Source organism: Danio rerio, chromosome 11 (assembly GCF_049306965.1).
Source record: "Danio rerio strain Tuebingen ecotype United States chromosome 11, GRCz12tu, whole genome shotgun sequence".
NCBI classification, from domain to species: domain Eukaryota; kingdom Metazoa; phylum Chordata; class Actinopteri; order Cypriniformes; family Danionidae; genus Danio; species Danio rerio.
Window position 1 is genome coordinate 24,958,434 of NC_133186.1, and position 26,905 is coordinate 24,985,338.

General features: G+C 37.2%; 1 protein-coding gene across 1 annotated transcript in view; it reads left to right on the top strand.

Moving 5' to 3' along the window:
- lrrn2 (leucine rich repeat neuronal 2) overlaps positions 1-26,706 on the top strand; it is a 97,639-nt gene extending 70,933 nt beyond the window's left edge. The window contains exon 2 of the mRNA XM_021479828.3: positions 22,552-26,706. Coding sequence (XP_021335503.2) covers positions 22,837-25,005 — 2,169 coding nt within the window. The 5' untranslated portion in view covers positions 22,552-22,836 and the 3' untranslated portion in view covers positions 25,006-26,706. The remainder of the gene's footprint in view (positions 1-22,551) is intronic.
- The last annotated feature ends 199 nt before the right edge of the window (positions 26,707-26,905 follow it).

A 26,905-nucleotide genomic window follows, 5' to 3' on the forward strand; every position in this document is an offset into this window, starting at 1 on the left:
ACAAATTGTGGTTATGTGTATATGAAATTACAAATAACAAATGTAGCAGGGCATTAAATTACTTCATGTTTATTTCTTTGCATTTTAACATAGTAAACCTATAAAATTATGAGTTTTCTTACATTTTGTATCAGATTTTTTAAATCTTGTGCTGGTGAGGCAACTGACACCCATCAGGTAGCATTTTTTATTTATTTTTTTTATTCTAAAACCCCTTTAAAGACCATAAAAAGGATTTGTTCTTTGCCATATTACTGAACCTACAGGAGCTTGATAAAAATGCTCATTTTAGAAGAAAATTTCAGATGCCATTTAGAGGTGGCATCTGAACTAGTCATCTATCAAATTTATTATTATTATTTTTTCAAATCTCATTTCCTTTTTTAGAATATCAGTTGTGCTTACAACGGCTCTTTTACGCCAGTTAGGGTGAAAAAAGGACTAAGCATTGACCTTAAAATTTAACAAATTGTGGGTCATTCTCAAATTTTGATCTCCAATGGGCATAATTGTGCTTTGAATGAATAGTTCACCTAAAAATGAATGTTTATTCATTATTTACTCACCCTCAAATGGTCATAAACCTTTATGAGTTTCTTTCTTTATGAGTTGAACACAAAAGGATATATTTTGAGGGCTGAAAACCTGCAGGCATTGATTTCCATGTGGTAAACAAACAAACAATTAACAGTGTTCCAGATCTCTTCATTCTTTCTTCTTTTGTGTTCAACAGAAGAAAGAAACAAACTGGTTCGAAACAAGTGAAGGGTGAGTAAATGATAACGGAAATAAAATTTTAAATGAGTGAACTATCCCTTTAAAACTGATAACAAAAATTCATAAAGTTGAGCTACCTGAAATCCCATGTACTGTACAGCAGAAAGTGCTTCCATTATGGCTTGCTGCATCCATTAGAAAGCAGTGTTTAAATGCTCAGCTAGGTCATGTGACTACAGCAAGCGGCAGAGTTCAGATTTTCTGGATGTACACACAGCTCATTTAAAGCACTGAAGGGGAACGCTTCTGTTTCTCTTTCGGAGTCTGACAGCAGTGGTGGGGAAGGGATTGTTGGTAAAGAGGAAGAAAGTCTATCAGCGTGAAGTGAAGATAATCCTTAGCCTTTCTCTTGGTTTTGACCTCGCTGAAGCTGATGACATGTGGATGTGCAGCAGAGCTCATGCTCACCGCGGCCTCATATGGCAGATCTACAGGAGATATATATATATATATATATATATATATATATATATATATATATATATATATATATATATATATATATATATATATTTAGCTAGGACATTATTCCAAAGTTCTCCTTTTGTACTCTTCAAACATTATTCAGTTGGTCATGTTTGGGATGCACCAGAACAATCTATGATGAATTCAAATTCTTTAGATGAACTATTGCTTTAAGCAAATATATTCCAAGATCAATGTTTTTCCTCCACTTTGCCCCAGTTTTCACAAGTAAAAAAGGGGCAGATTGCAGGCAAACATGTCTCAGATGATAGTCTGATTGAGTCCCTCGAAGCGAAGCGATGGCAGGAAGAGGATGAAAGATGCGGTGACGGAGGCAGACAGAAGCAGAGATAGCAGTGAAGGCCTCCCAGGAGCAGACACTGACGTTGATGCTTAAAGCCAAGTGCTAATGAAGATGAATGTAAGGACCACAGGCAAGCCTCTGTCAATATTATTGAGGGCGGTATGATAGAAGGTCACTGTGAACCTGACTCATCCTCCCACCAGCAGGAGAAAGACCGGCATAGAGAATTTAACCAGCAGAACTAGTTTTAGAGGACGAATGAGGTTGCTTTCTGCTAGTCCTCGAAGTGATGAAAGGGTCACATTGGGTGAGGTTTAGTAATGGTAATTGTGCTGCACATTCAATTGTATCAGCCTTGTGTGCCATTAGTAGACATATTATTTCATTCTACACACATTCATACTTGAGAAGCTTTAATGTCACAAAGTTTGAATTCAAGCAAAGACTGGAGTGATTGCAGATAAAAAATTATGTGTATGGCGACAGCTTATTTAAAAAGTAATAATTGAAATAGCTTTGCAGCATTTTAATACTGCACAATAAAATTAAATGCAAACAATTAGTAAATCTGGTTAAAAAAGTCATATTTGTTACACAAAGTTATCGCTGTTGAAAACGTAGAAATATCAAAAATTAAATGTCTAGATTTTGCATTGAAATAAAGCTGAATTTTTTTTTATCTAACAAATTCTGCATTTTAGGTGAGCATTTTTTCTTCCTTTTTTCCCCTCCTCTGTGATTCCACTGGAATGGAAAACTTACCACCACTGACTAGAGGCATAACGTTTAATGTAATGTAATGAAGGTATTTTTGAGCAAGCACAGCTACTAAATAAAGATGGAGCACTAAGCTGGTTTGCTCCAGCTCAATTTAACCCCTGATTTACCCTTTAGATTCAAGTTTCACTTTCTCTGCCATATCATCTGTCTCTCAGTAACACCTCAGCTCTTAACAGACTGAAAGAAAAACAAAAAAGAAACGTCAGGACATCAATAGATTTACAGAACAACACTGTGCCCTCTCTTCACATTTGGCGAGAGAGAATATGTAATCAGCGTCCAAAAAAAGAAGAAGAAATTAGGAAAAAGTGTGAAAACGCTGATCAAGAACATGCATACAGTATTCAGGAATCACTGCAGGGCTTTCCTGAAATATAAAAGATGAAATACAGGAGGATGATGTTTACTCCACGTGTGAAAGACTTTCTCATTAATGAAAAACCCCAGGCCAGAGTTCTTTTGTAGCGGAAACAAATACTTAACATATCTTTGAACTAAAAACAACTGAGAAGAGTTATATTGAGCCACACAGAACTATTTATTTATTTTATTTTAATTTTTGCTACACAAAATTGTATTTTAAAAGATGTATAATCTGCAGACTTATTCAGAATGATTTTGTGAGTGTAGGATAATGTAAAACAAAATAAAAAGAATAACTTATTTAAAGTTTACAATCAAATTCTAGTTAGAATCACTTGTTTGGTAAAGCTACAGCAGTAATCTAATACAGTAATGTAATTGACTGCTCAAAAACTAAAGAGGGACAGCATGGTGGCTCAGTGGTTAGCACTGTCCCCTCACAGCAAGAAGGTCACTGGTTCGAGCCCCAACTGGGCCAGGTGGCATTTTTGTGCAAGTTTGCATGTTCTTCCCGTGTTCGTGTGGGCTTCCTCCGGGTGCTCCGGTTTCCCCCACAGTCCAAAGACATGCAATACAGGTGAATAGAACAAGCTAAGTACTGGGTTGCGGCTGGAAGGACATCTGCTGCATAAAACATATGCCGGATAAGTTGGCGGTCTATTCCGCTTTGGCGACCCCTGATGAATAAAAGGGACTATGCTGATAGACAATGAATGAACGAAAAATAAAGAGAACACAGAGTTACATTGTGTTGTTCAAGTGTTCCCTTTATTTTTTTGAGCAGTAAATACCGAAAAAGAGAAACCATTACTTTACAAACTGTAGTATATATAAATGATCTAAACCAAGGATGCCCAAATGTGGGCTCGTGGGCCAAAATTGGCCCACAGTAATGTTTGATTTGGCCCACCATCCCATCTGACAAAAGAGCAAGAATGGTTTAGAGGTTGTCATTTAAAATCTGATGTAACCCTCTGTATTATTGTTTTATGAAAATTAAATGTTTCAATTAAATGCTGTAAAATAATCAGATTTTTTAAATGTACATACTGTCACCTGATAGATAGTGGACAAATCAAAGCAAAGGCATATTCTGCTTGACTAGTGTTTTCATCATTGAACTCCACTGTGTTATAAATATGAATGCTTGTTATTGTTGCATTAAATTATAATTTTAATAATTTAGTCAATATGATTTAAAATAATGTTTTTTTTATTTACTTTTAAATCTTATGAAATGAATCACACATTAATTATCCATGGCAACAATGCAATGAAATTACCCATGGCAACTTTAATGTAATATAGCTTGCTATATTTACCTTTGGCCCACGGTTCTCAATGATATTTGGCTTTTGGTTCTTCATACAAAAAAGTTTGGGCACTACTGATCTAAACATTTGCATAATATCCAATAATACTATTGAAATTAATATGAAAAACTTAATAAAACTATATTTATGTACAATTAAACAAGTAAATAAATAGACTGAATGATGGTGATTTCTGAGAAATCTGCGGATTTCTGAGGGTCATATTTCGTGTGGGCATATAATCACATACAATTCAACTACAAAATCAAAGCTTGCAGTCATTTCGTTCTCAAACATTTACCGGGATAGAAGTCAAAAGATGTCTCTTTAATTTGGATATGAGTCAAAGTGGCTGTGGTTTAAGAGAGAAAGCTTTTGATAAGGCCCGCTGTCATTTTGCATCTCCATCCAGAACTCCTGTCTCTTTCATGCTTGGATACTAGTGAAACCTCTGATGAAAAATGCCAGTTTAGGTTGTCAGTTCTCTGTCATCAAACATTGTTAGCTGTGGAGTGCAGCATAAAATCTGGCCTTCACAGAGAATCTGAATGACTCTGTGAAGTTGACAATTACGAGGAAAGACTGAATTAAAGACTTCATAGATTGTAGAACTAGGTTATGAGCAGGTTTTAAATGTTGTATTACAATAAATAAGATGTGCTAAAGGCATGCAGTTTGCCAGCAATATATGGAACAAAATGCAGAATCTTATCTATTATATGTTCAAAAAGATCTGCTTAAATGTAAATTTGTTTTATGACGGTTCATTTGAAAGCAAATTATTTAAATGGATTTGCGATATTTCTGTGATGTGTCCAATTATGAAAGCAAAATCCATTTTGAAAGGACTTTAAAAGATGTTGGCAAATCAAATGTGCTAATGACAATTACTGTAAGAGCATGTTTATTGTCAAGTTAAAGAGGGGGGGGATGATCATGTCAAAATATGCTAAATATGCTTTTTTTTGTATGTTGACTGACAGTTTATTTAAAAAATTGTCATTTGAACTGGTTTGCAATATTCCTGCAATGAGTCTGATTACAAAAAAAAGTGTTGTGAACAGGTTTTAATTGATTATGTTTATAAATGTATATTAAATTAGCTTAAAAAAGGCATATTTGTCACACAACAGATTGTTTAAATGTAAATGATTTGTGTGGTGTCAAACCTTTGTGAGTTGTTGTTTTTTTTTTCAGCTAAACACAAAAGATATTTTGAAAGCTGAAAACCTTTTAACTATTGACTTCCGTGGTATTTTATCTATTTTATAGTATCCATAGTTTTACAATTCAATTCAATTCATGTTTATTTCTATAGTGCTTTTCACAATATGAATTATGCCAAAGCAGTTTAGTCCTAGCAAAGTCCAGATTTCAGAGTTGGAGTTCAGTTTAGTTTAGTTCAGTGTGGTTTCAATTTCACTGCTGAAATTTTAACCACACTGAATTAAACTAAAATGTAGTTTTTCCTACTATGGAATTCAATGGTTTCAGGCTTTCAGCTTTCTTCAGAATATTTTCTTTTGTGTTTAACAGATGGAACATAGTCAAATAGGTTTGTAGCAAGTATGGTGTAGTAAATAATGACATACTTTCCTTTTTTTGAGTGAACGATCCCTTTAACAAAGTTCAAATGTTTAAATGAGAGTTGTTTAGTTCACATTTTCAGCAAAAGATTGAAGGGCTCTATTTTAACAATCTACAGTAAGCGCAAAGTCTAAAGAGCATGGTGCAGGAGCATGAAAGGCATGTCCGAAACCACTTTTGCTATTTTAAGGACAGCAAAAAAACGTGAATAAGAAACGGTGTAAATTCACTCCACTGAAGACATCCATTAGCCAACATATTTGATTTCATTTGTTAAGCGCAAAGATTTGTTTCAAAACTATTTCTAAATTCAGTTATAATTTCTAGCAAATGAATAAATAAACAATAAAAATTAAGTTTGGTCAAAAAAATAAGTTATATCCAAACACACAACCTATTCTTATGCGCCATATGGTGATGCATACATCTCCAAAACCTGACAGGTGGACAAATCTAAACTTGTTTTTATTAAAACATATACATATACATATATATATATATATATATATATATATATATATATATATATATATATATATATATATATATATATATATATATATATATATATATATATATATATATATGCTTATATTTATCAAGGGTGCCGATATTACTTGAGGGCAGTGTAAGACACATTGGAAACCAATAAACAAGCAAACGGGTTGTGTACAGGTTTTAAGTGATTATGTTTATAAACGTTTAGAAAATTAGCTAAAAAGGCATATTTGTTACACAAAAGCTTGTTTAAATGGAAATTATTTGACCTGTCACAATATTTCTGTAATTTCTGATAAATGTGTTTATGTTGTAAACATTACAAAAAATGGTTTAAAAAATGGATGTTTGTGTCACAAAAGCTCATTTTAAAATTAACGATTTAAATTGCAATATTTCTCTAAGGTCTCTGATAGACAGATTCTAAATACTCTAAACATTTTAAAAATATGCAAAAAAAAAACAAAAAAAAAAAACATTATTTGTGCACAACAACCGATCATTAAAAAAAAAAAAAAACTAATGTTTTGCAACATTTCTGCAATACATGTCGGGTTACACAGCAAAATAGCATTAAAAATGCATTAAGATTGTTCATATTAGTTCTAACAACCTGTTTATTGGCTAAGTTAGAGAAAAATGGAACAAAAAATGTCTATAAATGTTAGCTATTTGTATTTGTGTGGTGCGGGTTCATTTGTAGAGCCATGATGTGCAGAGTTTAGCAGTGAGCAGGAGCAGACCTGTTATGCAGAGCTCCTTCAACTTTCACTCTGACCTTGTGAAAGACGGAGGCAGATCTCCATGGCAACTCTGCAGCGAGCACTGCAATAGCTCCTTCCAAGAAATAAATGACGGCGGCTCTGCAGAGGCGAACAACAGACACACAGAGCAGAGAAATATCACAACTTTTATTACTATCACACACAGTGCCCTACACTTATATTAGCACCCCTGGTGAATATGAGAATATGCTGAAAAGATGTTATGTTTTACCTTACCAAAAAAACTGAAGATGCTGGAATGTGTTTATAGATGAGAGGCTTGTATTTTGAAAGATTTCCAAACTATTTTTGGTGTTTTAGGAGAGGATGGATTGTATTTTGGAGACTTTCTGACAGAAGGATTCAACCAATTTCTGCAGTTTTCCAGCTCTGATTCTTGGAGATTTTTATGGCCAACAAATTCACTATCCTCCTGACAGTGTATTGGGAAAGATATGTATACACAGTATTAGTACACAGTTTCTTTTAGGCTGATTCATAAGACCAAAACTGTACACTATATGACAAAAGTCTTGTCATTGATCCCAGTTGTAATAGCACCAAACAATAACTTTACTTCTAGTTGATCATTTGAAAAAGAGGTATCAAGACATTTGTGCTGCCCATTACAATACAATCCTCAGGAGAGGGCAAATTCTTCAGCAAGATAGTGCTCCTTTTCATACTTCAGCCTCTACATCAAAGTTCCTCACAGCAAAGAAGGTCAAGTTGCTCTAGGATTGGCCAGCCCAGTCACCTGACTCGAACATTATTGAGCATGTCTGGAGTAAGATGAAGGAGGGGGCATTGAGGATGAATCCAAAGAATCTTAATGAACTCTGGGAGTCCTGCAAGAATGCTTTCTTTGCCATTCCAGATGTCTTTATTAATAAGTTATTTGAGTCATTGCAGACATGTATAGATGCAGCCATCCAAGCTCATGGGAGTCATACACAATACTAAGTATTTTTCCACTGCACTATGACTTTATATTCTATACTGTACATTATTTCTGTTAGGCGACAAGACTTGTACAAAACACCTAAGGACAACTGCTGGAGTCAAACCTGAGTAAATGCAAAACTGTTAAAAGATGCATTAGAATTGACATTTTCAAACATATTGCAAACTTTACTGAACTTGGCACATAATCTAATAACATTGGTCATAGTTTAAAAGCAAAAATAATAGTTTGTTTATAAATGATACATTTTCAGGGTTTACATATAGTTTGTTCCATTGTAGGGTCTGCTAAACCGGCCAACAAGAAACTAATTACTGTTTATGGAATAACCATTAATCCTTTTTTATTTTACAAATGTCTCTTTAAAACTTCTACAAACTTCTTTTCCAATATCAGCTGAACCATTACATTTGCCAAACAGTTATGACGTAAAGAAGCCCCATTTACACAAATAACATTCAATTCAGTTCTGATTTGAATCTCTGATTTAAAACAAAAATATTTTTAAAGTTTTTGAAGCAGTGTTTTAAAAGCCAGCCATTACTATTTTGTACAAAACCGCTTATTGGTTATGGTAATCCCTATTGTTTTGTGGCTAATGCATGCTTGCTCTAGTCTTATAAAAGAAAAGAAAAAAGACATTGCATTACATCCCACCACATATTGTGTTTTTCCAATGTTGTCTTTCGGTTTTTGCTCTGGGTTTTTGTATTCTTCCAGCTTTTGTAATCTGGTTAGCATTGCAATAATCATAAGCAGGGCTTAAAATGTACTTTTTTGATAACCAGCCACTGTGGCTAGTAGTTTTTCAACATTACTAGCCACTCACCATTTTCACAAGCCACAATTTTGTTGTTTGGAAAATATATTTTATACGTATAAAATTTGACTTTGGCAGACTTCTCTCACATCAGATTGGGTGTTCTCTTGCACAGCTGGATGTTGGACTTCTGAAAAATAATTGTTAGCATTGGCCAAAACTGATTAGCTGAAGTCAAACCGAAACTACACCCAACAGAGGATTCTGTTTGGTCTTAAAGCCTTTTTCAATGGGTTATTTTCACTAGGATGGTATACTGTAGCAGTCAAGATAGGACACATGAGCTCAGTATATGACAAATTCTGGACCTTTGTCAGTGAAGGATGAACAAAAATGATTCAGAATCTCAAAGATTAGTTAAACATCAGCTGTGCATGTGACACTGAAGCCCTGGTCAGTAAGTGAGGATTGTTTGTGTCTCACTGTGTGCGTGAACATCTAATTATGTATTTACTTTTCTTTTGCTCATGCGAACACAGTTATTTTTGTAATTTCTCATGCTGGACCCTCATTGAGAAATCCTTATGGTTGAACTCTGTTTTTTAAGAAAACTACAACTTAAAAATGATCTTCAACCAGCCAAAGTGGCTAGTGGGAGTGGCTGTCTAACCCGCCACAGCTGAAATCTATCCCCATTTGCCGGTCTGGCGGGTGTTAATGTCAAGCTCTGGCCATTAGTGAGATAGGCAAGTATTTCACAACATCACTCTTTGCATAAGTGCAGTAGCTGGATCGAACTGGAAATAACAGGTTTTAAATGCAATTAGAGCTTAAAGCAATAAACATAATGGGGCAGGCCACTTCAAGTTTTGTTGTTGACTTGAAATTTGTAATTTGACTTGAATGGCGAGGCAGTGGCGCAGTAGGTAGTGCTGTCGCCTCACAGCAAGAAGGTCGCTGGTTTGAACCTCGGCTCAGTTGGCGTTTCTATGTGGAGTTTGCATGTTCTCCCTGCCTTCGCGTGGGTTTCAAAATGGATGGGCTAAATTGTCTGTAGTGTATGAGTGTGTGTGTGTATGTGTGTGTGGATGTTTCCCAGAGATGGGTTGTGGCTGGAAGGGCATCTGCTGCATAAAAACTTGCTGGATAAGTTGGCGGTTCATTACGCTGTGTCGACCCCAGATTAATAAAGGGACTAAGTCGACAAGAAAATGAATGAATTTGACTTGAGGATACCCCTTATTTATTTAGATGCACTAAAATGGTAAAATATCATTGAGATATTGAATATACAGAATATACTTCAAAAATATTATGCTTAAATAAATTCATTGGGGTGCCAAAAATGCGCTCACAAACATTTGAAGGCATAGTTTATCCAAAAATGAACAATAAGTCACCATTTACTCATGTAGTGTCAAACATTTATAAGTTTCTTTTTTTTCTGCTAAACACAAAACAAAATATTATTAAATCTGAAAATCTGTAACCATCGACTCCCATGGTATTTTTTCTATTCAATAGTATCCATAGTTTTTCCGACTATGGAGGTCAATGGTTACAGGCTCTTCAGTTCTTCAGAATACCTTCTTTTGTATTTCACAGATGAAAGAAAGGCAAATAGGTTTGTAACACAAAAAGGGGTAGTAAATAATGACAGAGTTTTTATTTTTTTAGTGAATTATCCCTTTAACAAAGTTCAAATGTTTTAAGTTGTTTAGTTCATATTTTCAGAAAAAGATCAATATGTTAAATAAAGATGTTTTTTCTTTGCTCATATTTACAACAATGCTATTACTGTAGGGCAGTGTAAGACACATTTGAACCGAATAAACAAACACCTGGTCTAGACCACACTTTCTTTAGCTGTGTACAGGGTGAAGCTCTGAAGGGAAGCTGCAAGGAAGTTGCTGCCGCAGCACTCATCTAATTATTACAAAGGTCAATATTCGTCAGGAAGGTGAATGAGAATATACGACACTCTCCTGAGACGCAGGCGGGGGGGTTTGTGTGCTGCGGTAAAGATGGAATAACTCTTGTTCGTATCCTAGTTTGCTGCTATCGAGTACAAAATAACTGCTCCATGAAGACTTCCATGGATATATTGTTCACTGTTCATATATTGTGTTCATAAACAGGGCTTTTAATAGATTACCAATGTGATAATATGTCAAATTGAGATAACATGTTCAAATTGTCTGTTTAACCTGTTGCCTTAGGGGAAATGCATAACATATAAATGTACTATTATATGGAGGATTATTTGAAGACATTGACATTACAGATTACCAATCAACATTATTGCTTTTGTGTGTAAATTACATTTAAAAGATGAAAATTGGGATAGGCTATGAAAGTGTTTTATTCATTTTTTTTATTATTATTATTTTACAGTACAAAAATGTAAACGTTTGTAAATGAAGAATAATTTAAAGAAATTATTATTAATAAGAAGTTATCACTAGGCCCACACAGAATCTGCGACCAAGGAAATCTACAGATATTCGCAGATTTTTAGCCCACAGAGACTATTTATTTACTTGTGTGAATTCATATTTATTAAGTTTCTTAAAGAATTTCAAACATTAAATACAAGTAAAAAAGGTATTCTTTTTATTTCATATATTAAGTTTTTAGTTATGATAATCCCAAAATCTTTCCACAGAAATCTGCAGTTTTTACAAAATTCTGCACAGAAATGGCAAAAAAATGTCTGCAGATTCAACCCTAGTTTACACAAATTAAATGAAGTGTTATTTTAGTATCAACAAAGAGGTAGTTTTTATACATATTGTATTTTATATTTTTTATTAATAATGTAAATTTGTATTTAGACATTTTATATAACATTTTTTGTCCATTTTAGATTTGTGTAAAATGTCTATTATTACATTTAATTTATGTTTTCAGTTAAATTGAATTAAAATGAGAAAGATTTGCTTGTCAAACAGGTGAAATTTAATGCTTATTATATATGTAATTTGTTAATGTATTTTATTTAATAGAAATAAAATATGTACTTAAAATAATGTAGTTGAAATAACTTAACATTAAATAAATATTTTAAATCATCATAATGTAGTCTTTCAAAATCTGTAATATTTTTCAGTATAATGCTTGCCATTATGCTTTAGGCATGGATCGGTATAAGATTTTGACCGTATGATAACCTTGGATAAAAATATCATGGTTTCACGATATCACAGTATTGTCATTACTGCTCTAAAATAGGTTCTTTGTCTGGGTAAAAAACAACAACACATTTTTTCCCCATTGAACAAAATATATTTTATTTTAGGAAACATTTATAATATATTGGAACAGTAAAAATGTCTGGCTAAGTAATTAAAATAAATCACTGACTTCTGCTGTCTGCATTAGTTTCAAAAACACAGATTTCTTAACAACACATAAAAAGTCGCTTCACATTCCAATAGTAATGAATAAAGTAAATGAATTAAATGTATTTTTATATTCTGGGTAAAGCATAAAACAAAACAAAAAATTGATCTAATTAAATATTGTCGGACCAACATTTTCCATAATTCTAATAAGTAGCCCAAACTGTCTGTTAACAAATGTAGATTTGTATATCTGCAGCCGTTCACGCAGAGCCGCCGCTTGTGTACACGTGCATTCAACTGCACACCCAGAGAAAATTAATGTGACTATTTTCAATTTAATAAAAACAAAACTATTCTGCCAAGCCTGCTATACTGAGGTGAAGTTGGTTTTGTATTCACATTAGTTCATTTATGAACAATGACAACCTGTGACACACTCCCTATATTGTTAACCTTTCTACTTTGAATATTCGGTCTGAAATAGCATGCAAGTATGGCTTAGTAATAAGTGTAATTCCTGCACACCGCCGGCCAATCACCAAGTATACAGTAGTCACTCTAAGACAAAGAGTGTGAGACCACCGATCCTTGCATGCACGAAATATTAGACACTATGACAAGTTTTGCTTGCTAACTGCACAACTGTGCTCGATATAATACAGTTTTTCATTGGGAATTGTAGTTTTATAAAGTACTATAAAGTTTTCTAACTGGCGAATGACATTATCTAGTGGGTCTGTCATCTTTAATGTGAGCCTTTGTGATTTCAGAAGGCGTGGCTTTAGACGGCAGTGGAAGGATTATGTTTCAAGGAAATTATGTTAAACCGGTTAGCATTTAGGCAGATCACCTCATGCACCTTTAAGGTTTAAAAACCAGACAAAAATTCTATGTAAGAATTTTTTTTTTCATAAATCGTATATGTTCCATACAAATACAGTAATTAAATACAATTCTGTGGCTCCTGTTTAACTATAAATCAGACTCAACATTGCTTATCTTGCGATATGACTATTGCATGTGCACACATCACCTTATCGAAGCGGAAATGATATAGTGCAGCCCTAATTTCCACTTTAAATTTTTTGTAATTCTTTTTAAAAACAAGGTTTTTTACTCTCAAAAAGACTATCGTATGTGCTGCAATTACACAGAGAGGCTTATGAAACGCTATTAGGGCTTGTTGACACAGGACAAGCTCTTACATTCAAAAACAGCTGGAACTAAATGAAATGCATCGTGGTCAAAGATGTAGGCCACAGAAGCACCATTAAATAACAGCCCACTCATTTCTCTATAAATGCTGGTGCGCTTCAGGGGCCTCATCCCAAGTCATGTGTCTAATCAGAGAATTAAAAAATATATAGGGCTCTTTTTAGGCTGCAGTGAAGTTCCTTTGAAGTCAGGATAATACAAAGCAGGCTCACCCAACCATTCCCTGGAGGAATTGCCTAAAGCCTTGGCAAAGCAGACTCACGCCGATGAAGGCGAAGATAACAAGATGAAAATCCCCAATCAGTTTCCATCTGCGCAATGGTGGATTAGCCTGGCTTTGAGTCGCCAACCACACCAAGGCGATGTTTATGACTGCTTTTGGATGGCCGTGGGTAAATCCAATGCTTGCACGCTCAAGGGGTCTTCTCTGTGCTTCATATCAGCCTCTATTGAGGAAAAAAAGAGGAATATTCAATTAACTTGTGCTTTTTCTGCTTCAGGTGTTGTTCCCCTTGTTATTATTCAAAAGCTTTCTTCTTTGTCTCAAGGGTTAGCGAAACCAGGTGTGGATCTCACTTTTTTGGCATGAACCAAGCTTGCGAATGCATAAGTTATACGTGTGTGCGCAAATACCTTGAAAACAAACTCTTGCAAAAAAGGGATTACTTTAAACTAAGTAAACACAAACAGATGCTGGAAAAGCAGTAGAGTTAGATAATATGGGTCACCTTTGAACGGGATGTAAACATAGAAAATATGAAACCTTATAATGGACTAGCTGTATACAAATGTAGTTATATATGCAACATGAATTATTTGTAAAATAGCATAGATTCTACAACTGAAACTCTCTCGCTTATCTGAGAACTACTATTATTAACCCCTTTCGAATGAATGGAAAGTAAAATGATCACCTTTTATTATTATATATAGTGAAATAGTGAAAATAAATTTGTTTTACTTATATTAACTTTCAATTTAATAATAATCAATTTAACAAATATAATAACTTTAAATTTCTCATGAAAAATAAAACAATTTAATATATGTAGTTAAATATAAGTATAGCTTGTCACTACTCAAGCCAAAGACACATGGGATAAAAAGGAAAAGGCTTTAGGTTTTTGACACTTTTTGAAACAAAGTTATTGGTATACAAAGCACGTTGAAAGATTGTTAATTACTTGCGAATTCTATTGCCTTATATATATAAAAAAAAAGATATGCAATTTTAAGAACGTTACAGTATATATATCTTAGATTCAAAACAGACCTAAATGTGTTATGAGCAATAAAAGTCCCCGTCTGCCATGACAGATTTTGTCTGACATGCCATGTAACTCAAAGCAAGCATCTCGAATTGTTGAGCAGGAGGTTTGATTTTGTCAGTTTCCTACGAGTGGCGCTGGAATGTATTTTTAATGCTGCGTGGTTGTTATGGTAGTTAGTGGAGAAAAGTAACAGCGCCAACATGTTTTTCTCAAACACACAGCTGTCGTGCTCCAATCTATCAGTTTTCCTGTTCCCTTTGCAAGAACGCCGATTTGACTGATGTCATTTTCAGTTTTATAAAAGGAAATCTTCTAATGGGGCAGTTTAGAATTTGCATCCTTGTATTCAATGCAAACATGTTACAAATGAAAAATTGGAATTTTAATTTATCTACTGACAGGAGTGTAGGAATGCATTCGTTTCATAATGTTCAGATCCCTAAACCATTATTGTCTATAAAAAAATGACATTTATTTATTAAACGATAATGGCAAATTATAATATAACATTCAAGAGCTAAGACCTTCTGTGATGTTATTTTGTGATGTTGTCATCGGCAACAATTCAGTGTCCTGCGTCTTTTTAATCTAAAGTAATGTTGATGGACTCTGTGTCAGTTCCTCCAGGTAAAGTGAGTGCTACTGGAAGCAAAAGGGGTCAAACTAAAGTTTTGAAAAGCAGAGAGACACACTATGTGTGGCAGCAGAGGCAGCTTGTCCTGTCTGAGCTTGATATTAGAGTTGGCAGAAAATAGGCTGGCAAGGTCAGCGCAGGTGAAAGCAGAAGGAGACAGACAGTTAAGTCCTTCCATTGAATTCCAATGTTACACACAAACTCTGACAGAAAAAAAATACACAAAACTATTACAAAGATACAATCTAAAAATTGCTGGGCTGTTTTAACATAAGTGCTGGGTCAAATACAGAATGAAACAACGGTTGGGTTAAAAAAGTAATTTAAATTTAATTTTAAAACAAAAACTTAAAATGCCCCTATTTTGCATTATAAAATGTCATATTTTGGTCTTGGGGGTCTCCAATAACAGACTGATATCTATGCAAGACTAAAAAAACCTTTATTGTCTTATATTATGCATTTATTTTTACCTAATTACCCCAACGACTCCCATATGATTTGTTCCCAAGCCCCTACAAGTCTATTCTGCAGTGATTGGTCTGATAACCCAGTCTGTTGTGATTGGTCGCCTGGAAACACCCAACATGACTATGAAGTAGCACACAGAGTAGGTGAGAGCCCAATGCAGTTAAACACCAACATATTACTCTACTCTTAATTATAACCCCAAGTAATAACAACAACAACCCACATTCAGTATTAATCCACAGAATGGCAAAAGTTTTAAAAATTGAACACACTGCATGTGTGAGGAACAGCTGATGGTAGCCATAGCAAAGACAAACAGCAGAGGATTGCGAGTTCAGAAACGCATTTAAATTGCAAAAGGATGAAGCTTGTGTCACGTTACAACACACACTTAAATAACATTATATATTTTGCAAACTACACAAAATGAGGCAACAATTTTATTTACACTTGCATGTTATGATTCGGAGGAAGAAAAAACTGGTCCATATGAACTGTAACAGTTACTGACAAAGTCCTTTTTAAAGTCTAAGAAAGTTCCATACATAATAGTCTCTGCTGCTTCTTCCTCTAATAGCAAACAGCCGACGAATCCCACGTTGCAGCGTAGGTTATTGTATCAAAAATATGACAGGAACAAACACATCACTAGGTTGACTATACTGTGGTATCGTGAAAATGAACTTTAACTCCCCGCAATCAAATCTCCATCTGTCAGGGATCGTCATATTAATGTCATGATCAGTCCCGTGGTCCGCCAGTGTCTGAAGGGAAAGGCTCGTTCACGTTTGACCAGACGTGGTACTGGATATTAGGTGATGTATAGTATTGATTTCAACGTCGACGCGTTCAGGCAAAAGATCCGAAACCAACATGATTAATTTATTCAACTCTGAGTCGACTAATTTGTCAAAGAATTAATAGTTTTAAACAAGGTGCACTTTTAAACCTCAGCTAGTTGTTTTCATTCACATAGTGCTGTTACACTGTAACGAGGAGACTGACACGGAGGGATCCATTATGCAGTATTTATTAATCACAACTTCACTCAAACACACAATTTGCACCGGAGTGCACACACACATCCACAGTAGTAGTATGAGTATCAAGACTGATGATGAACAGACACAGAGTGAGTTACCAGGCATGAGTAGAAGAGAGAGAGCGAGAATCAGGATCCGTTAAGCAGGCTTGGGTCAAGGGCAGGCAGCGAGGATGAGAGTCCGTATAACAGGCGTGGTTCGTGGGCAGGCAGAGAGAGAGTCAGGGTCCGTGTAACAAGCGTGGGTCGTGGGCAGGCAGAAGGCGAAGCAGAGTAAGAGACAGGCTGGAGTCGTGCACAGGAGATCAGGCTGGAGATAACGCTCAGAAATGCTGGCCGGGGCTAAACAAGACTTCGCACTGCACGAGTGTTTGAGTGCGGCTTATAAGAGGTACGTGGGTCATTAGCCAGATTCCAATCAGGTGTATGCGCAATCAGTGTAGATGGATGACGTAATGCTAAAAGTCCGGAGATGGTGGCCTCTGCTGGCCAGCGAGGGGAGTTACTGGGACCGAGTCGGTGACATACACACAGCATAGAAGGTCATTTTTAAAGACACATTATAAGGGCTCTTAACATTTCTCATATTTGACCCAAAGTTAGTTTAATAGTAAAAGGTCCTGCTAATGCTAAAAAAAAATAAATCCCTATTTAGTATAGATATTCAGTGGGCTCAAGGCATATTTATATATATTGATCATTCATGCCACGACAAACAATTAATTTAAGTGTACTGCACTGCACATAAAAAAGTTGCAAAGAAATGTAGCACTTTTCAAACATATATAACTGGAATAATTTAGCCAAGAAATATTACTTTTGTTTTTAAATCTAATGTAAATATTTGATTACTGTATAATACAAGAACTATGATGATGCTTTACATGTGCAAAGATGAATGTAACTAGGCTGAGAACTAAAGTTTGAGCCAAGACAACTTTTTAAATTTCCTTTGAGTCTTGTTTTAATTGAATTACGACTGTCAGGATCATTGAACATCATTCACTCTTTGTAGATTGTTCTGCACTCCGGTGAAAGAGAGAACGGCCATTCAAAATCATTTATTACAAACCCATAACAATTTATGGATTCTACATCGGTTCAGATATTCCCTTTTATTTCATAACCTGAAGCATGCTTCATAAATGATGAATACTGCCAGTCAATTCAGTCCCTTGATGAAAGATTAATCAGAATATACTTTTATTTTTTGGGGGGTTGTTGTTGTTCAAAGTAAAATAGCTTGAAGAATAGTTCCATGATATGAGGACAAGTATATATAGTGATGGTATGGATTGCAATAAGATAAAAGCATGTAAAAAGCAAAGGAAATATAAAAAGCTGGATTTGAAATTACTGCTTTGGCACAGAATAAACAAACATAAATACTGTCCGACCCAAAACAGCCGTCAATGCAATATGCAAACCCACCTTTGAGGACCGTCCAATCATTTGCAGGTGTGTGGAACAACAAAAAAAAATTAATAGAGTCTGGCAAAACTGCAATACTGCTAGAGTAAACAGACTTTTTTCCTTTTCTACTCACGGTCAGGCTCTGAAATGAGTCGATGAAGGAGAGGACAGGAGAAGCTTTGGTACTGAGATCCATTCATCAGCATGCGGCCAGAAGTGGCTCGTACATTCCACATTCAGTGTTCATGCCAGGCCTGTACAAAAATGAGGCTGGTAAAAATCTGTTAATCCCTGCAATCTGAAAAGCAAATCAAGAACATTAATTGTGATTAAACTGAAACAAAGCACTGAAAAGAACCTGACGGAGCTTTTGTAGGGATCCATTTGTTAGGGTGGTGACAGGATTGTATGTTTCATGGGTCAAATCAAAGGCTGGTGTCAAAATACATCTTTAAGCATGTCTTGTCATTACATTCTTTGTTGCCGAGGGGAGATAATAGTAGCTTGCAAAATCCTTTGTTAAGGTCAACAAAAGACGATTATTGTGAAAAGGAAGCTTTCAGAGCCACATTGAAGCATGTGTCACATTCATTCTCATTTGTGCCAGCTTCATCAAACATCACGGAATCTGACTGCAAAAACACCAGAAGTGGAGAATGTGGAGTCATTGGAAACACATTCATTACTACTTTTGTAAAGCATCAATACTTCAATCTGTTTTCTTTTAGTGAATCAAAAACACAGGCCCAGCCGCAAATCGTACCTAAACCCCTGTGGTTTTCCTCTCAATGCAAACTTTTTCTTGATGCTTAGTTGGGATGTCCCAATCAGGATCTGAGTCATTTGATTTTAAGTATCTACCGATACCAAAACCCAATCTGATACTTCTTTAATACATAAAAAAAAGAATAAAGAAGAGCGAAGAAACAGATCCAGGATGTTCCTTATTTTTTTTTAAATTCACCTTATTTTAACATTCAACAACTCTGCTGACAATAGCACCTCAACTTAAAATATCCAGCAGGCAACCCCAAGTTTTAATCTCACAGTTTGCTATGGCATAGTTGTCATCATCAACTTTATAATACCACCAGACTGCAGAAATACTCACGCTCACTGCTTCAAGCTGCATCCGTGTTCTACTTTGCCAGCATTTAACCGATAGCGTCTCTGTAACAAAGTGATTTCATGCTGCACACGTTGCGGTTTCTGTGGGAAGTCAAGAAAGAGATCATACACTGTGCCACAGCATAAAAACAATGCATGATTGGGCCCGATTTCCAATCACGTAAACGGATCAGGACATCCCTAACTCTTAGGCTGTCAGGAAGAAGTTTGTTCAGAGCTTGACTCTGCTCAAGTGTCCATAGAGGAACACTCACACACATACATTGATAAAGTTCCACTTTATGGAAAGGGTGACAAACTCCAGTCCCGCAGAATTTTGATCCAACTTTATTAAAAAACTCATCTGCTTGTAGGTTTTTAGTAGGCATTTTCAAGTAGTAGGGTGAGTAGGTGGCTCAGTGGTTAGCACTGTCGCCTCACAGCAAGAAGGTCGCTGAGTCCAGGCTGGGTCAGTTACCATTTCTGTGTGGAGAATGCAGGTTCCCCCGTGTTGGCATGGGTTTCCTCCAGGTGCTCCAGTTTCCTCCACAGTCAAAAGACATGCGGTACAGGTGAATTAAATAAACTATATTGGCCATAGTGTACTGTATGTGTGTGAATGAGTGTGTATGGATGTTTCCCAGTATTCAGTTGCAGCTGGAAGGGCATCAGCTGTGTAAAACATGTGCTAGATATTTTGGCAGTAAATTCCGCTGTGGTGACTGTGGTAAATAAAGGGACCAAGTCAAAGGAAAATGAAAATGAATAAATAAATGAATTTCTAGTAGTTGTTTTTAGTATGCATTGACTGGCTTTTTATGGGTGTTTAACTATGGCCGGAGTTAAAATCTGCAGGATTAGGCAATTTCAAAACAAGAGTTAGTCAGCCCTGCCCAGTGGTTTTTTGGGTACATAGAACAGGCAGCAATATCAGAAGTCTGCAAGTTAGTTCTTTGTAAAGTTCCTATAGTTCCTATGCCCCATTCACACAGAGCATCTCCATTAATGCTTAATGAAGGGCGTGTCTGTAGCTTCATAGTGACGATAACAGCCAATCACATCCAGCAAAGACCATGACACCAAAAAGGTACAGAAGTAGTAGTAGTGTATAAAAAGTAATGTACATAAAGATTAATCCTATCACACTGGGTGATTACACACCATGATGAAAGTTTTTTTTCCTCTATTTTGACATTCTGCTATTCTCTGGCGTTGCACACACATGATTGGCTCATGTCTGCTCTGGTAATGCTTAAATTGATCTATCTGGCTGACACTTGCGTTGATGCTTTTAAAAACTGTTTCAACGGACCGAACACGACTTGATGGACCCACAATTCAGTTTGGCAAAGCTTGATATCACTTCATTAAAAGCAAATGAGAAGCATTAACGCTATCACTGTGTCAATAGGGGGGTTAAGGCATAATATTAGTGGTTAATTGCAAGTACTGCATATTGCAGAGCCAAGTGGCATTCAGCTCCCCCTATCTAGACATAATGGGTGGAACAGTTGACTGGGGTTATGTTTAGTGTAATAGGGCAAAGGTAGTGGTGTATTGAACGGACCGTCTGGCTCAACATGCAGCGAGGCACAACTAGACATACTGCTCAACCCTTTGGCTCAGACTAGCAATCATTTGCCTTTATGTTTCCACCAGGATTAGTATTTCAGCCCCACCACCACATTTTCCAGACTGCGCTCTGGAGTACTCCAAATGATACAAAATCAAAGAGCTTGTGACATGCAATTGAATTGAATCAAGAAATCTGTATCGACACCCAGACCTAATGGCATTATAGCAGCTCGGGGGTGAAAACACATTTATTTACAGGCTATAAAATGGTACTTGCAAGATGGGACCACCTGTTGCATGGCACCACAACAGCTGCTACCTTCTGGAGGTAAATTAGGGTGCTCATCATTGGCCCCCTGCACTTATTTTGCCTAGCCTTGCGTGCATCTTTCTGGCTAAAATAAAATCAGTGAAAAGGAAGATAGGTGAACTATGCAAATGCAGTACACAGTATGAAACAAGCGAGCAACCCACATGTAAACGTCTCCCATCACCTCACGTTAGAGGCACTCAAGATACCCTCACAACTCATTAGGACACAGGCAGGGAATAGACCATACGCAACATGTCTTATGACCGGCTGGGCCAAGGTAACTGTGCATCATGAGGCTAAGCTTCTGCTTGAGAAGTTGACACTTTGTAAATGAGTTTGAAGGTGAAGTGCACATGCTGATGGCTGGTGGGGGAGCGCTCGGGGCTGTGCTCACACGGGCTCACTGATAGCTATAGATCGTTCTTCCATCCCTCCACGCCAGTGTGCATATATGAGAGTGAGTGAAGAGGAAGCACAAATAGTCTCTGAACCAGCAGGTAGATCCCTGGGGGACAAAAGAGAGACAGAGAGAATATTAGGACTAATTGGGCATTCAGGAGAAGGATGGATTACTGTGGCAGAGCTTTGAGGAAGGGTGGAAAGGGTGGATGTTACATCAGAGCAAGAATACTACTGCTATTTTGTGTAGGCTTGGTGTCTAAATAAAATGTGATGGTTCAATTGTTGAGGTCATGTGAAGGGATAAAAACTGACCAAAAATAACATTCATTGTTGTTGTCTAGACTTGTTATAGACTGTTAACTCCAATTAACTTTGTGTCAAAGATGGTGTGTAGTTGAGAACATAATAGTTACAGGAACAAAACCAGACAATGGGGCATTGCAAATAGTAATGTGATAATAATACTGCATTAACTCCCATGCTGACGCTCGTAAAGTTAGCTATGAAAAAGGTTTAAACTCTTCCCCAAAAGTAAAGAAGCTCTAAATCCAAAGTAGACAGCTGAAAGATTTCCCCTACACACCATGTCACAAAGTTTAAACAAAGTAGGTTAGACCACAGACCGAGTTTCCTCTCTTAATGCATTTTTATGTCCCCTCTGAGTCTGCATCTTGTGATTTTAGCCAAAAACATGTCATATTTTCCCCCTTTCCTTACAAGCCCCCAGCATATGAGTAATACCAGGGCCCTGATTATTTGCAGAGCTAAATCCTAAGCTATGAATTAGGCTCACTAAATTTCAGCATGCATTTCTCTCGTATTTTCACAGCAGTCACTTTGCACTATCTTTGGGACGTGCAGTGAAATTCAATGGAATGTCCCAGAACTAATTCAGAAGAGCCCTTAGGACGACAAATATATGACCTGAGGAGCATGCAAAGTGTTTTGATAGCAACTTAGATATTCTATATTCTTTAGAGTAACAATTAAATAACAATGACTAATCTGAAGTGTGAGGGGATACCGATAGTAAAGGACAATTATAGAACAAAAGTAAAACAAAAATTGGCACATTAAGCAGTTAGACAACACACATTTTTCTGTCAAATGGAATTATGAAACTTTGTGACAATTTCTGTGTAATCCCTCTTGTGACTGAGTACTGTTTTTTTCTCTCTCTCTTTTCCAGGTGTGTCCTTAAACCAAGTATAAACCCTACTCTCCCCTGCTATGATGTAAGACCAACAGAGTGAGTGGAGAAAATTAAAGCCATCTAAAGGGAAAAAGGGAATTTTGAGATACTCGTGTGACTACTTCGCAAGACTGGAGATGAAGAAACAGCTCTCTTCATCTTTGAGACAATACTTAACAAAACTGAACTAAACCCTTGGCTTTCCTATGTTTCTCTATTAAAAGCAGACAGAAGTGAGGTCCAGCTCAGAGTGAATCATTATCAAACTATATCAGTTTAATTATGAAAATGGGACATATTGCAATATTCCTTCTGCACACACATCTGCTGCTTGGAGTCACAAGCTCTTTGGTCATTCAGTCCATGCCATGGAGAGTATCCTGCCCTCACCAGTGTGTCTGCCAAATCAAGCCCTGGTACTCCCCCCAGTCTGTGTACAGAGAGGCTCCTACAGTAGACTGCAATGACCTGCTACTTATCCAGCTGCCCACTTCCCTCCCTCAAGAGACACAAACCCTCCGGCTGCAAAGTAACCTCATCAGTTCTGTGGACCAGAGTGAACTCCAGGGCCTTGTCAATCTGACAGAGTTGGATCTCTCCCATAACAGCTTTACCAGTACCCGCAACCTGAGGATAACTGACCTGCCAGCTCTTCTCAGCCTACACATGGAGGAAAACCAGCTGAGACACCTCCCAGAAGCAGCTTTCTTTGGTCTCTCTAACCTGCAGGAGTTGTACCTCAATCACAACAGGCTTCGAAGCATCTCTCCGGGGGCCTTCAAGGGTCTGGATAGACTTCTAAGGCTTCATCTCAATTCTAACCGGTTAGTTGTAATTGACCGGCGTTGGTTCCATGCTTTGCAACAACTGGAGGTCCTCATGATTGGCGGAAACCCTGTGGAGATTATCCAAGACCTAAATTTTAAACCACTGGGATCTTTGCGGAGTCTTGTCCTGGCAGGCATGGGCTTGCGTGAGATCTCTGAGCGTGCGCTAGAGGGGCTTCAAAATCTGGAGAGCATTAGCTTTTATGATAATAGCCTAATTAAAGTTCCAAAAGAGGCACTACAGAAGTTGCCTGGTCTAAAGTTTCTTGATTTGAACAAAAACCCCATTCAGCTAGTGCAGAGGGGAGACTTTCGAAACATGCTCCACCTGAAGGAGCTTGGCTTAAATAACATGGAGGAGTTGATCTCTATTGAGCACTCAGCGATGGAAAACTTACCCGAACTGACCAAACTGGAGATCACAAACAACCCTCGTCTCTCCTATATTCACCCTCAGGCCTTCCAAAAGTTGTTGAGTATGGAAAGTCTAATGCTGAACAGTAATGCCTTGAGTGCCCTGCATAGCCAGACAGTAAGGTCGCTGCCCAGCCTTCAAGAAATCAGCTTGCACTCCAATCCCATTCGCTGTGACTGCCTGATCCGCTGGGTGGGAGCCGACAATGACAAGCCAGTCCGTTTCATTGAGCCGCAATCCACATTCTGCTCTGAGCCTCCTGAGCTGAAAGCTCGGCGAGTTAAAGAAGTCTCTTTCAGAGAGATGGCAGACAGCTGCCTGCCCTTAATTGCCCCAAGCACATTTCCCTCTTACATTGAAGTCAAACATGGAGACAATGTAGCATTGCACTGTCGAGCACTCGCAGAGCCAGAGCCAAATATCTACTGGGTCATTCCCCAAGGCGTGAGACTGACTCCATCCAGCAGCTATGGACGTTATCAGGTTCTCACAGAAGGCACATTACAGATTTTTGGAGTCACTGCTGAAGAGGCCGGCTTCTACACTTGCGTTGCACAAAACCTAGTGGGGGCTGATACTAGAAGCCTGACTCTACAGGTGGAGGGAAGCAACTTGATTCGAGGAAGAACTCAAAGGCGAGAGGATAGTTTTGAAGTTCAAGATGTCAAAGAAAGGTATGCCTTACTGAGCTGGCAAGCAAGCCATAATGTCCCCACTGCCCATTTATCCTGGGTGGCCAACGGCAGTCTTGAAGACCATCATAGGCACAGCACACGAATTCTAGCTGGCACCAGAAGATTCAACCTAACCCGCTTACAACCAGGCACTCATTACAAGGTTTGTCTGCACCTGGGCCCTAATGACACCTCATGTGTCCATCTAAGGACCAAGGAGGTGTCAATGCCAGATCCTTTACCAGACCTGACCCCAGCAGTCCTGTTGGCGGTTTCAGCTCTTCTGCTTTTATTGGCAGCCAGAGCATGCCATGGGGGAGCCTCATTCAGTTGGAAAGAACACATAATGGAGTTTGAAAAACCTCACACTACCATTCTGACTCAGGAGGCGAAGGCATTCATGACTGTTCCAATACCAGTAAAATGTCTGAATCAGCAAGACCAAGGCAAAGTCCTATCAGACGGCAGAGGAAAAGACCTCAGAAATGAAATGCTGGGGCAAGTTGCTCAAGGGCTAACAAAAGAGGCATGCTGAGCGGAATAGAGAGTTACAGAAGGATGGACAAAAAATCCCTGGAGTACAAACTTCACAAAGCTCACTTTACCATATGACAGTCAAAACTACTGAACGTCTGAAACAAACAGTACTAGAAATTTGCGCTGCAGACCTGCTTCACATAACAGCAACCCAGTTTCAAGTATAGTATAAAAACAAAAAAGATATTTGTATTTATTTTGTAACAAAACAGATACAACACATATATGTATATTAAAAGCATTTGTTCATATATTCCCATACAATATATCAACTAAGGACACTAAAGCTGTGCTGCCATTCATTACAGTTCATATAGAGTCTGTTTATATGCAACCTTTATTAGTCTGTGACATAACAGACCAAATGGTTGTAGAAAGAGAAGTACTTATATATTTTTAATGCTGACTTGACAGAAGGAAGGAAAGAACACAAATAGTAAGAACTGAAGACAGAATTTAAATCTTTCTAAAAAGCATCTACAGGCTGTGGGCAACAATTCACTTTTCTTGTTGTGGTGAAAAACCAAACTGACTATCTCAAAGCAGGCATTATGAAAAGTGCTGATATAAAAGGGAGGTGTCCTAAATGTTGTATTACTAATGTTGTATGTACTCTCTCTTTAACAGTGTGTTAAATTGTGCTCTGTACAAGGACCCCAAGAGAACGCTCTAAAGTTAACACCATCTCAGAGAAAGGGAATGTTTTCAGTGCATAAAAGACAAATTCTTTTGTCACCCAAATGTGGATTGTACATCTGACAGGGTTCAAAAACATATGGCCCAATCTGCTCTGAGTGGGATGCTTCACTATTTGGTTTTCCTCATTCCTAAAATACGACAAAGCCTTGCTTAGAAAAGCAACCGAAGCGAACAGATGTTCCAGTGTTGACGGACATGCAGCCTAGACATATGTGTCGGCCTCTTTGTTCGAACATGTCAAACAAGAAGAAAGGGTCATAGAGAAAAGTGTGGAACAGCCCCATGATGCCATCCCTTCCAACAATGAAGGCAAACATTTGGTGACAGGGGAGAGATTCACATCTCCATGCACACTGTTTTATACAAAGCAAGCACGTCAGAGATCTCATCTCTCTAAGTACTGATGAAATGTACGGGTCCTGTCAGGCTGCTAATGGAACACTTCATGGAAAGGTAGTGTCAACTCTTCTTTCTGTAAAAAAAAGTGAAACTGAATTCAAAATGGGCTCTTTCTTAAACAGTGTCATGTGACGATTCAATGCGCATCGCTCTAACTGCTGGACAGCTATACTAATGAAGACGTGCCCAGTAAAAGAGGGGTTATAGGGCACATGTATGCCCCTCTTTTATTCGGGAAAAGAAATAAGGCAGCATTGGGGATTGTGAACTGTACTCTTATATTCTCAAATATGGGGAAATCCATTTTTTTACAGGCTGTCATTTAAGGGTAACTTTGTTTGCTTTGATTTCTTACTTTATTTTTGTCCGTTTGTGGTTGATGTGCCCTCCTGTTTTAGTGACACTCTCTCTAACTTGACTGTCTTGTCCTCAGATTGTTTTCCTTTCATTATTATTTGTTGATCATTGGTCTTTTTTTCCCACCCCAAAGCTGTACATAAGTCAATCTGAATTTCCTATTCAACATACCACTTTCTGAAATAATTTAGATGACTGTGTGTTAAATTCTATTTTGAGCTATTATTAAAACATTTTGGACTGATATCATGGTTTGGTCAATTGCAGGATGCTAAAGGTCTTTTTACACTTGAAAGAGTTCAAACTGGGTCATTGTGAACCCTGGGTAAACCGTATCCTGATAATTTTAATCCACATTTAAACGGCATCTATGATGAAAATCATCTTCTGGAAGCTGTTTGGACAGAACTGTGTGTAGGTATAGTGTGTCTCCACAGTCATAT